The sequence below is a fragment of the Capra hircus genome, chromosome 16 (genome assembly GCF_001704415.2).
Source record: "Capra hircus breed San Clemente chromosome 16, ASM170441v1, whole genome shotgun sequence".
In the NCBI taxonomy this organism is placed as follows: Eukaryota; Metazoa; Chordata; class Mammalia; order Artiodactyla; family Bovidae; genus Capra; species Capra hircus.
This window is the reverse complement of record NC_030823.1, coordinates 79,336,638-79,349,036: the sequence shown is the minus strand read 5'-3', so window position 1 is coordinate 79,349,036 and position 12,399 is coordinate 79,336,638. Positions and strand designations below refer to the sequence as shown.

Sequence of the window (12,399 nt, the reverse complement as noted above, 5' to 3'; positions counted from 1 at the left end):
TGGAGCTGCAAACTCCAGCAGACCGGACCTAGGGGACAAACCCCTGGCTGAGCGGAAACAGAACTGGTCACTGACGGACGCGGCTCTGTGGACCAGTGCCAGCGTGCCCGGGTGTCCGGTGGCAACCCTGACACAGACGTGGAGGCAGAAGCCCCGCCCCGAGGGCTCAGCTCAGAAACCGCTGCCTCAATGGGAGCTCTGCGCAGCCCCTGGCGGCCGGGTGCCCTGCAGGCCGCCTCCCCCTGAAGAGAAGAGACGGGAGTGCGGGGGGCGCGGTGCTTTTATTACGATGGGGGTGGGGAGCGGTGCGAGTGCGGCTTCCAGCCGGTCTGCGGCAGGGGACTGGGGTGGAGGGGTGGCTGTGCAGGGTGCAGACGGTGCTGAGCAGGAGAAGGCGGGGGTCAGGAGCGGCCGGGGAGGAGCGGTCCCGGAGGAGGAGGCGCCGTCCTACTTCCAGCGCCCGGTGACCTTGGCCTTCCCTCGGGTCTTGGAGCTGCAGGGAGCAGGGCCCAGTCAAGGGGGACGGGCGGCGGGAGACGCCTCCGGGGAGTGTGGGTGTGCTGAAGGCCGACGGGGGGCAGGGGCACACTGAGCTGCCTGCAGAGGCTCAGCCCGAAGCAGCCTCGCGGGGGGCAGGGGCTCGGCCACAGGAGAGGGGAGGGGACGGGAGGTCATGGCGGGGGAGGGGGGGGGGAGGCTGGAGTCAGACACTCACACTTTCTGATTGTCATTGACCCTGTTCCGGAGAACATTGATCTGAAAGAAAGGGCGAAGAGCAGCCCAGTCGCCCCTGGCCCCGCCCACCTCCCCTGGCCCCGCCCACCTCCCCAGGTCCTCCCGCCTGAGACCGCCCTGCCTCTCCCAGGACCCACGCTGGGCCCCAAGTGAGCATGGGGGAGCGAAGGGGCCGAATCGCTGGTGTGCCCCTGACTCCACAGGAGGCCCGGCTTGTACAATGGTCCTCCCGGTGGACTCAGGGCGCTGAGCTGCTGCCTCAGGCCAGAAGTGGGGGCCCTCAGGGCCGGGACCCTGGGAAGTGTCTGCTCAGCCCCAGTAACCCTCAGGCTCCAGGAGCACCAGCCCCGGCAAGGGTGGGGAGCACCACCTGACCGGCCCGGGGGGTATGGGGGACCGAGGCCGCCGGCGGGGGGCGGGGCGCGGGCGGCAGCTGCTCGCCTCGTATTTCTGCTGCTTGAACTTCTCCTGCAGGTCGAACTTCTCCGCTTCCAGGTCGTAGATGCTCTGCCAGAGCTCCCGGGCCTTCTCCCTGCGCAGGCCGGCAAGAGAGGTGGGCGGCAAGAAGGCCCCCACCTGCCTGCATCCGGATCCTGACCCCTGGCCCTGCCCTCCCTCGCCCCCAGGCCCCGCACCCTGGCTTGGCCTGGGCAGTGCCCAGCACTGCGGGCAGACGCCAGCGCTGCCAGGACAGAGCCTTAGGGCGTGGAGCTGGGGAGCCCCAGCGGGAAGGAGAGGGAGGCGAGCGCCGCCTGCCAAGAAGCCCCCGGCCAGCCCCTCGAAGCCCCCACAGGAAAGTGGGGCGGCAGCGCCGGTGACGGGAGGCGGGGCGCCCTCCGGAGGTGCAGCCCCGCCGGCAGCCCACCTCAGCTGGTCTTCGTTTAGGTGGTCGATGGCCAGCACCTTCCTCCGCTCAGCCAGAATCTTCTTCTTCTTCTCCCGCTCCGTCTGTCTCTTCCCACTTTTACGCTCTGTCTGGAGAGAGTAAGAAGCGGGGGAGGGGATAGAGAGGCCCTGCCTTCCCCGCACCCCCAGGCCCGGCAGGGAGACAGGCCTGCCTGCAGCACCACCTCCCTGCTGCACACCCAGGCCAGCAACGCCCGGCCTCCCTGCCTTCCAGCCCAGCACCTTGCCCTCCCCAGGCTCCCCAAAGGAGAGGAGAAGGACCTGAGGACCGGAACCTACCTGGGCCTGCACAGCGGAACAGCGGGAGAAGACCCCAGAGAAAGCCAGGAGAGGCGACAGACAGAGGGAGGGGCAGGAACACAGTGGAGACATGGAGGAGAGGCGTCAGCTGCCTCGGGGAGCCAGCTGCTGGACCCGCGTGCAGGCCGGGACAGGGCCGACTGCCAGCAGGGCCCTGCTTGAGGACCAGGAGGCAGGGCCTGGGGGCTGGCCAGGTCCACAGCACAGAGAGTTCTGCTCCCCCTTCCCCCCTCCAGGAATGGGGGGCACCACACTAGGCCCTGGGATGGGCCCTAGAAGGAAACCAGCCTGCATCCAGGCAGCACTCAGCTGCTTTCCAGGGTAGCCCATCTGACCATCTCAGAGCAGGCCACCCTACAAATGGAGAGACAGCCTCCAGGCTGCGGGAGGCCACACCAGGCAGACCTGAGATAGGGCTTCGGGCCTGCCAGCTGCACCAGCCACCAGGGAAGAGCGCTGGTGCTCTGGAGCCCCCGGCCCGGTAGCTCTTCCCAGGGAAAGCCAGCCAGGGAGAGCCAGCTCGGGGTCTGCGTGTGAGAACTCGGTCTCCCAGCGGTGGCTGGGCATTTCTCTCCAGAGACCCCCCGCAAGAGGAGGAGCCCGAGGCCCCCACCTTCTGGATGTAGCCTCCGAAGTGCATCATGTTGGACAGAGCCTTCTTCTTGCGTGCCTCGTCCTCCGCCTTCCTGCGGCTCTCCTCCTCCTCTCGGCGGGCGCGCTCCTCCTGGTTCCCGCGGGGAGAGAATGGGATACACTGGGGGCCAGACGCCCTGAGTCTGGGCCAGCACTGAGGGCGCGCCCGGCACAGGCTTGGCGCTGGCGGTGCCGACGGGAGGAGAGGGGCTGAACAGAGGGGCTCCAGTTCCCGAGGGCCTGCTCCCCTCCAGGCCAGGAGGCCCTGCTCCCCTCCAGGCCAGGAGGCCCTACGGTCGGGGCCCACCTGCAGCAGCGCAGGAGGGGGCTGCGGGGCTCGGCTCCCCGGGGCGTGCTGCGGAGGGATGGGGCGTCTCCTTAGACACTCCGGGAATCTCTGTCTCCTCCGCAGTCAGAGCCGGGACCGCGACCCTGGGCCCCGCCGACGGAGGCCGGCGGCCACTCACCGCCAAGCGCGCCTGCCGCTCCTTCTCGCGCTCGGTGCGGATACGCTGCTGCTCAGCGCGTTCTGCCCGCCGCTTCTCCTGCGGGGGGGGGGGGGAGGGCCGCAAGGCTGCGGTCACTCGGGACGGACCTCAGCCCCCAGAGAGGACCCGACGGCCTTCGCCGCGGCCTCTGAGTGCCCGCCGGCCCCGGCCCCGCCGGGTGGACGCCACCCTGTGCGGGGAGGTAGAGGCCAAGCCCTGTGGAGCAGGAGTGGGGCGGGGCAGAGGGGCTAGAGGGTGGAGGAGAGAGAATCCAGGCTCGGGGGAACCGCCTGGGCTCTGGGGCATCTGCCCTCCATCACTGGGGCGGAGTTGTGCCCAGGATGCGGGGGATGGGGGCGGGGATGCCGACTCCGCTCCGCCCTGGGGTGTCGGGGAGGGAAGAGAGCGCGGGGCAGGGCCCTGGGGGCTCCTGCTGGACCCCCTCCCAGCCGCCCAGAGGGCGCGACACCCACTATCCTGTCTTTGAGGGAGACCAGCTCCTCCTCCTCCTTCTTGCGGTTCTCGAAATGCGCCTCGATCAGCGTCTGCAGCTCGTTGAGGTCCTTCTCCATACGCTTCCGGTGTATGTCCTGGGTTGGGGGGGGGGGCGGCACTCAGAGGCGACCGCGCCCGCAGGGCAGGAGCGAAGCCTTGGGGTTGTGGGACCGACTGGGGCTGAGACCAGGGTGTTGTCGGACAGGGTGCCCCTCCCCGCGTGTCCTCCCCCAAGCGTGGCGGGGTTGGGGGCATGGGCCTGGGGTCTTTAGTGAGGCGGGGGCTGCCCTCCTTGAGCTCTCACTCACATCGAAGTCCACCCTCTCTCCATCAGGGATCTTGGGCGGCACCAAGTTGGGCATGAAGGGCCTGGTGGGCAGAAGGAGGGGTGAGCACCAAGCCCTCCCTGCCCAGAGGGGCTGCGGTACCAGGATGGGCAGGTCCCTCTCTTCCCTACAGAAAGGCCAAGACCCAGCCACCCATGCGTTGACACCAGCACGGTGCCTGCCACGGGCCCCCACGCCCACTCGGGACTGGGGCGCCTACAGTGGCCTCATGTATCCTCACAGTTACCTGGAGTGGAAACCACTCATCTCGTTCAGGAAGAGAGAGGCTCAGAGACATAAGGCTTTGCTCAAAAGCATGCAGCCAGGAAGTAGAGAGGCTTGGCTTTGCACCCTGGCTGACCCACACTCCTGGCCCCGACCCCAGGGGCCGGGGAGGCGGCAGTCGGCCTCACACGCCTCACCCACTCGCTGTGGGACTCCGGGCCAGGACGCTGAGCCCCGCTTTCCTGTCTGCCCTCGGGTGTGGGGCTCTGAACCAAGACACGGCAGTGTTTGCTCCAATGAGGGGCTTGGATTGCAGCTGGGCTGCTTCTGGAGTGTCTCCTGGACTGTGTGCTGAGGCACCAGATGGCAGGGTTGGCATTTCCAAAGCCCCACACCCCTCTGCACCCAGAGCTCCCACATGTGTCCTGTGTGGCCCCAAGTTGCCTTGTGTGGCCCTTTGTGACCCTCTGAAGCCACGTGCCTAGACTGACATGCTTCCACTGCTTGGCTTCTCCAAATTTTCTTCCCCCAGGTTCTCCTCCAGCCACCAAGGACAGTGTCCCAGCTCTCCTGAGGGTCGGACAGGGTGCCTGCCCAGGTCCATGGCTAGCCTTTCCTTCCCCTCTAGGTGGCCATAGTGCTGACTGAAGCAGGGCAAGGCACTGGTGATGGAGTGTGGGCGGTTTTCAGCCGCCCCATCCCCCTACCCCCACACACCCAGCAGAGACTCTTATGCGGTACACAGCCTACGCAGGTGCACATGGTGGCCTGTGCCTGCCGCACCCCAGCCTGCGCCCACGGGGCCGCGTGCACTCCAGCCCCATCCCGAGGGCCCTCTCTCACAGGCCGTCTCCTCCCAGGGCCTCACCACTCACCTGGGCTTGGGCTTGGACTCCTCCACCGGGCCATCTGGAGAGGAGGAAAGCACATGAACTTGGGGTCGGGAGGCCTGGGTCTGGCCCCACTGTGCCCCTGGTAAGCTGGCACCCATGAGCCTCCGTTTGCCCTTCACCAGTGATTCCCCACCATCCCGGGATTGCAGGAGCAACCAGAGCAGTAAGCTGCAGGGCTGCAAACCCCAGGCTCCGCTCAGGGCTGATGCTCAGGGGGTCTCGGGGACGCAAGTGCACACATCGCTCTCACTCAACAGTGTCTGCCACACAGGGAGGAGGGGTCGGGGACACGGCCCTGGGGTCCTGGCCCCAGAGTCCCTGCCTAAGTCTCTGCCTCTGCAGCCGCCCCCCAGACCTGAGGCGGCTCAGGACCAGGAAGCTGATAGGTGTGACTCCAAGCCCTGCCGGCTGTCTGCCTCCGGAGGTGTGACTCGGGCCACCTGGGCCCCTGTGAAGGCGGCAGGTCAACAGTGCCCACAGCAGTGACCTAGCCCATGGACCATCTGTGCCTGGGATCTCAGCCCCAGACACCCTACCCTCCAGTGGTTCACACAGGCTGCAGAACCCTCATGGACAGACATGATGTGACCACTGCCCTAACCCAACCTAGCCCCCTCCCCCTGGGCACCCCAAGGCACTGTCTCTGGAAGGAGGAGCCCAACCTGCAGACACACACAGTTCTGCCCCCAGGGTCTGCCCCTCCTCCCCCCAGGGTCTCTCCCTCCTCCCCCCAGGGTCTCCCCCTCCCCCAGGGTCTCCCCCTCCCCCAGGGTCTCCCCCTCCCCACAGGGTCTCCCCCTCCCCACAGGGTCTCCCCCTGCCCCAGGGTCTCCCCCTGCCCCAGGGTCTCCTCCTCCCCCCAGGGTCTCCCCCTCCCCCAGGGTCTCCTCCTCCCCCCCGGGTCTCCCCCTCCCCCAGGGTCTCCCCCTCCCCACAGGGTCTCCCCTTCCCCCCCAGGGTCTCCCCCTCCCCCAGGGTCTCCCCCTCCCCACAGGGTCTCCCCTTCCCCCCCAGGGTCTCCCCCTCCCCCAGGGTCTCCCCCTCCCCACAGGGTCTCCCCCTCCCCCAGGGTCTCCCCCTCCCCACAGGGTCTCCCCCTCCCCCCAGGGTCTCCCCCTCCCCCCCCAGGGTCTCCCCCTCCCCCAGGGTCTCCCCCTCCCACAGAGTCTCCCCCTCCCCACAGGGTCTCCCCCTCCTCACCTGGGTCTCTCCCTCCTCCCCCGAGGGTCTCCCCCTCCCCCCAGGGTCTCCCCTCCCCCAGGGTCTCCCCGCAGCTGCAGGAGGGGCTGCCCCACCACGTCCCAATGGCCAGCGGGCCTCACCTTCAGCCTCTCTACCTTCCTCTTCTTCTCCGTCTTCTAAACAGAACATGAGAAAGGAGTCACGGTCCCGGTTCCAAGCTCAAGGCCCTGCCAGTAGCCCCCTGTCCCACCCACACCTGTCCCACCCACACATCCTCAGCCAAGGGGGCCCTGCAGGGCTCCAGGTCCAGGATCCGCCTGTGCACACCTGCCAGGGCCCAGACCCGCCTGGCCGAAGGAAGCAGGTGCAGTGTGTACTGACGAGGCTGAGCCCAGCCTGGACTGGGGGCTGCCCAGGCTGCAGAGCATGGTCTAGGGGGCCTCCCCGCTGCCACAGGAGCGGCGCTGGGGCCCTTGCCAACCCCAGCTCAGGCGGGCCCCCTTCCCCCCTCGCTCCGGGAGGGGCCTCACCTGCGGCACTGGGCTCCCCAGCTTCAGCCTCACCTCCAGCCTCCTCTTCCACCGCCTCCTCGTGCTCTGGAGAGGTGAACCAGACAGTGAGCAGGCCCGGTGCAGGGAGGTGTGGGGCCCAGTGACATCCAAGGTCCCAGTGAGTGTGGGGGGCCCCGTGTGGCTGACAGGGGCTGCTCTGTTCTTGGTTTAAACCAGAAGCCGCAAACTGGGGCCCAACGGCCTGCAGACGTTTCTAGAATGTTCCTGGAGCAGTGGCCTCAGCAGGACGGGCGGCCACAAAGCCTGGAACGCTCCGTGTCTGCTCCTTCAGGGGAAGTCTGTGACGGGTCCTCTCGTTTGAAACTTGCCTCTCTGGGGCTCAAGCCCCCTCTGCACCTGGAGGTGCTGCTGAAGTGGGGCCGCCTCTGGGCCCCGTGTCTGACTCAGCCTCCCTCCCCAGCTCGTTCTCTGACATCATGGCACAGGGTCAGGGTCAGGGTCAGGGTCCTGTCCTAGACTCAGGCCCTGGAGCCCCTTCCTCAGTGTCTGGGACCAGAAAGGACCCATGTGGGTGAGGGGCCGCCCAGCATGCGAGAGGACCAGGGCCGGGGTGGAATGAGGAGGTGGGGTTCTATTTTCATCACTCGCTGGCAGGGTGTGGCCCCCAGCCGAGTCAGGCAGTGGAGCAGACAGGCGGCATGGCCCCGTCAGGACTCTGACCGCAGAAAGCCGGGGCTGGTAGGGGGGCTTTGCTCAGCTGGGAGCAGGGGCTGGGGACAGGCGAGATGCTTCCTGGGCGACCCCCACCCCGGTACCTTCCACGGCTGCTTCTGCTCAGGGAGGAGGCGTGAGCGCAAGAGAGGAGAGAAGAGACAGTCAGTTTCCAGCCAGGCTGTCCTTCTGCCCAGTGAGAGTTGGGGTGTGCTTACCTTCCTGCTCCCTGCGGTGTGAGGGGAGACGCTGTCAGGAACACAGCACACACGCACGTGTACACACGCGCGCACATACCCCACGGCCTTTTCCCAGAATGTTTACCCCTGTGCTGGGTCCTGGAGTCTGCCTGCCCCCCACCCACAGCCCAGCCCAGCCCAACTCCATTCAGCTGCTTCCCCCACCAGGAAACCTGGCAAGTGCTGGTGCCTAGGCTCTGCATGCCCCCTTCCCCGTCCACCCGGCCGAAGTCCAAGGGCACAAGCCCTCCACCCAGCCCCCAGTTCCACACCCTCAGTACCCAGGAGGGGGTCTTCGGGGTTCAAGCTACGCCTGTGGTCCTGTCTGCCCCGGGCACTGCCTCCCCCAGGGACGACTGACTGATGGGCTGTAGCGTGTCCCCCTCCCTGGTCCCGGGGACAGGGCAGAGGGCAGGGCCGGCAGCCCCCAGGGCCGTGATGCCAGGTCTGGGGCGGGTTTCTGGGCAAGGTGGCTCTGTGGCCTCTGGGTCCTCACCGAAACTATCTGGTCTCTTCTCAGGAGGCCCAGCCCCAAGCCCCTGGCCCAGTTCATCCCCTACCCCTTGGGTCTTCACGGCCAGCCCCCTGCCTGGGGCAGCCCGAGGCAGCGGGCTGGAAGCAAGGGTGTGGCTCTCCCCACACCCCCGACGGGTGCAGCCCCTGCCCAGCGCCCCAGGACTCACTCATACTCGTCCACCGTCTCTTCCACGTCCGACATGGCCTCCTCTTCCCTCTGCAGAGAGACAGTCCAGTGGCCAGAGGGCCAGCCGCCCGGCTCTGCGGGAAGCGCCGGGCCTGCCATCCCCCAGCCCTGGACCAGCTGCACTGTGCCCACGCCCCTGTCGGGCAGAGACGCCATCCCAGCAGGGCCAGGCTGCAGGCTCCTCACCCCTTGGACGTGGCTCTGAGTCTCCAACAGCCAGGCCTCTCCCCCGGGAGCGGCTTAGCAACAGGGAGGAACCTGCAGGATCAGCCAACACCCTGGGCCAAACTCAGGGCCCACGGTCACAGGGAGGGGCCACTGCCTGCGGCTCTGTCTGTAAAGCTCTCAGGGCAGACACGGAGGACGGATCAGGGCCACGGGGCCTGTGGAGGCCGGAGGGACACACGAGGGACACGCAGGGGACACGCGGCTGCAGAGATGCCCAGGGCTATTCTGCTGGCAGCTCCACAGACACACAGGTGAACAGCCACGGTCACACACACACCAGACACACACCAGACACCAGACACACACCAGACACCAGACACACACCAGATACCAGACACACACCAGATACCAGACCTACAGAGGCTAAATGGAATGGGGCTCACCCTTACACACGGTCACACACACACAGCACCCACCAGACACACATCAGATACCAGACACACAGAGGCTAAACGGAAGGGGGCTCACCCTCACACACGGTCACACACACACACAGCACGCACCAGACACTAGACACACACCAGACCCCGACACACACCACACATGGGGAGTGCGAGCTGAGCAGGGAATCTGAGGAGGATCACAGATGAGGGAATGCCCACGTGCCAGCCTGTGTGGTGGTTCCCTAGGGACCCTGGGCGGGTGTGGGGTCTGTTCATCTCTCACAGGCGCCGTCTCTATGAAAAGCCCAGCTCCGTGGAGCTTCTCCAGGGTGTCCCCCACACTGGACTGGGAACAGAAGCCGGGCCCCGAGCCCCCCTCCCAGGGCCTGTGTGGAGGCAGCCCAGGGTCCCACACTGGGAAGCGTCTTGCTGTCCCGTCGCTGTGAGCACCGGGAGAGGCCAGAGGGGTGCCTGGGAGGCCGGCCTGGCTCGGGACGCAGGCTCCACGCCCCGTGTGCGTGACCATGGGAAGTCTGTTGGCCCCTTGTGCCTCAGTTTCCTCTTCTCCAAGGGGAGGAAGGCTGGGGTGAAGGGAGGCTGCACCCAGCGCTGCGGCAGCCAACCTGTGACTCAGGCCACAGTAACAGCGCCCTGGACGGGGTGCTGATGCCCCCTCACCTGTCCCCCAGACCCCACCCTCACGGCTGAGACCCACCCAGGCACCCGTCTGCAGACGTGCCACGTGCCCCAGCTCTGGCAGGTGGCATGGTGGCCCACAAGGCAGCCCCTTTGAGGCTAAGAGGTGCTGAAGGCACCCTGCCCGCAGGCCCCAGGGGAGACCGCCTTAGGCGGCAGCCTCAGGCTGGCAACTCTTCTGCGCCTGCTCCCAGTCGTCCAGCCCTGCGGGTCAGAGCAAACGGACCTACAGTGGGGCAGGCAGGGCGGGGCTGGCAACAGGGCACTTTAGACTGAAGCTGGCTCCCCTGGGTGGGGGTACTCATCCCAGAGAGTCTCCAAATGGAGCCTGGGGGAAGAGCGGCAGGGGGACAGCCCCCAGCCCAGGGTGGGTGAGGACTGGCAGGCCAGCACTGCTCAGAGCCCCAGGGGAGCAGTCAGGCCAGGGGCCTGAGCCCCGGGAGGAGTCTGCCACCCTGGGGTGCAGGGAGGCCTCCAGGGAGCAGGTTGGCCAGCCTGGGGTGCGGCTCTCACACTCTCTCCTCTGCGGCCTGTCCCCCTGCCCGCTCTGAGCCCCCGCAGGGCCCTGCAAGCCCCCCTGCTCCTACAAGCACAGCTCTTAAAAATAGAGCCACTCAAGAGGCAGGTCGGGGTGGGGGAGGGCTTCCAGCCCAGAGGAGGCGTCTGAGATTGCGTCCAGGCGCTGGTGGCAGGAAGGCGGGCGCCAGGGGGGCCTCCAGTTGGGAGAGGGGCCGGAAGGCCCACACCAAGCCCCCACCTGCCCTTTCCAGCAGGTCGCCGTCACAGCCAAAAGGCCAGGGTCACCTTCCCTGGGGAATAAAGCAGAAACACTGGCTGTGCTGTCAAAGACCCAGATTTAACACTCAGCTTTGCTGTGTGACCTTAGCTGAGTCACTTAACCTCTCTGCACCTCTGTTAACCTATCCATGAAACAGAAGGCCGGAGGCCCCACCCTCAGCCCTGTGCCCGGCAGGCAGCTGGACTCATCCCGACCACAGCTGTTGGCCCACCCGCAGAGCTGGACCAGGGCAACGCGATCCTCCCAGATTCCTCTCCTGCCCGAAGACCCAGGTCAGAGGAGGAATTCGGGAGGTCAGGCTTCCCAGCTGCACCAGGACAAGAATGAGCCTCAAATGCCCGTCTCCAGGCGCCCGCCCTCATGTTCCCTCAGGAGGGAGTGGTTCTGCCCGCAGAGCTCCAGCAGGCGCTCTCCGCAGGGGCGTGGGGAGCAGGGACCCTGGGTGGGGGCACTGGACTCAAGGTCAACACCCTGACCCAGGGAGCCGGGGCCCCCCCACCAGGAAGCAGGTCTCTCTACGCCGCTCAGCCCACGCCCTGTCCGGGGTGGGGCCCAGCCCTGCGTCTGTCTGGAAGGGCCTCCAGGGTCCCTGGTCCCCTGGCTGCCTCTGGCAGGCGGCCTTTCTCATCAGTTCTGATAACTTCTGAACCCCAGGGAGGAGGATGTGGCCGCAAGGACTGTTCTGACTGGTGTGGGCACCCACGGCCCGGCTCTGGTCCCCAGGGAGTGGGGAGGGCCTGCCCAGGACGGGGCAGAGGCTCCCCGCCTGGAGGGAGAAGGCACCAGGAGGGGGTCCCCGGGGGTCGGAGCATCATTTCATTTAGAGGCCTGGCAATTATCTCTCCATCCTACAAGCGAGGGAACAGACCCATGGAGGGACAGCTGTTCACCCAAGACCTTCCACCCACCCCAGGCCTTCAGTGGGAGGTCTGTGATTCAGTCTCCAGCCTCAGGCTGAGGGTTGGTTAAACTAGGCTCAGAGATTCATCTCCAAGACCCCGCCCTCTAAAGATCCCGAGGGAAGGGGGCCTCTCCCAGCTCCGACACCCAGTCAGAGTGGACTCTGCGACTTGGGACAGAGGGCCCAGGCTACAGGGCACCCCTCTGCTCTTGGAGCCTGCCCCAGTTCTTACCCAGAACAGGAGCTGCCAACGTGCCTTGTGGTGTCTGCTCCGCCTCGCGGGGTCTGGGCAAGGGCAGGGGCTGGACCGGCTTTAAGCAGGCCCGCGGCCCGGTGGTGGGAGGCATGTGCGCAGGAGTCACGCCGGGGGTGGCGGGGGCAGGGGGAGAGGGGGTGTTGGCTGCTATTTTGGCAGGTGCCAGGGACTGAGCTGAGGGAACATGTACCCCAGGCCATATAAGCCCATGTGGTCGTCCAGCTGCTCAGATAAGCTATTTAAAACCAGGACAGACAGGCAGGGGACAGGAGGGAGCAGGCACATAACACAAGCCAGCTGTCTGTCCTGAGAACCCTGATAAAGCAGATGCCAGCAGCCGGGAAGGCAGGCTGGGGGCAGGGCAGGGGCAGGAGCTCAGCTGTGGTGATGTGTGCACAAGGGTGCTTCCAGGCTGCTGGCTCCTCCGGCGGGTGAACACCCTTGGGAGGGACGCAGGCTCTGGCGGCCTCGGTGAGCACACCTACAGAGGGGTCTGCTTGCCCCCCAAGCCACGTGACAAGCCCTCCCCGCTGGGCAAGGGAGTAGACCCACGGCAGGGGGTCAGATTCAAGGTCGAACTTCCAGCCAGGAGAGAGGCTTCTCTTCAAAGAGGCAGCTGGTTGAGTCAAGGGGCAGAGAAGATGGTTGAAGTTCACGCCACGATGGCTTTAAAATTACGACCTGCTAAACCCACTAGATTACAGTGTCCACACTGCCAGCACCCAGGGGCCTCGGATTTGCTTGCACGCCTGTGCCTGCGGCCTCCAGCACAGCACCTGGGTCATGGA

General features: G+C 66.6%; 1 protein-coding gene across 5 annotated transcripts; it reads right to left on the bottom strand.

Annotated features, from left to right (window-relative positions):
- On the bottom strand, positions 263–11,671 carry TNNT2 (troponin T2, cardiac type). 5 transcript variants are annotated; one of them, XM_018059923.1, is made up of 17 exons: positions 11,588–11,634; positions 10,413–10,464; positions 8,329–8,378; positions 7,625–7,635; positions 7,511–7,525; positions 6,714–6,779; positions 6,324–6,359; positions 4,984–5,017; positions 3,866–3,926; positions 3,536–3,652; positions 3,042–3,119; positions 2,555–2,665; positions 1,921–1,926; positions 1,601–1,710; positions 1,177–1,267; positions 716–756; positions 263–493 (listed from the first exon to the last, which is right to left on the bottom strand). In XM_018059923.1, exons 3-17 carry the CDS (start codon positions 8,361–8,363, stop codon positions 448–450), a joined length of 858 nt encoding a protein of 285 aa, XP_017915412.1. In that variant the 5' UTR covers positions 8,364–8,378; positions 10,413–10,464; positions 11,588–11,634; the 3' UTR covers positions 263–447.

Excerpts from the sequence above, each read along its gene's own strand:
- TNNT2 (XM_018059923.1), bottom strand. The coding sequence starts at position 8,363 with ATGTCGGACGTGGAAGAGACGGTGGACGAGTATGA. Across the intron at positions 6,360-6,713 it reads TGGGGAGCCCAGTGCCGCAG|AAGACGGAGAAGAAGAGGAA; the intron begins GTGAGGCCCCTC and ends TGTTCTGTTTAG. Across the intron at positions 494-715 it reads GTCAATGACAATCAGAAAGT|CTCCAAGACCCGAGGGAAGG; the intron begins GTGAGTGTCTGA and ends TGCTCCCTGCAG.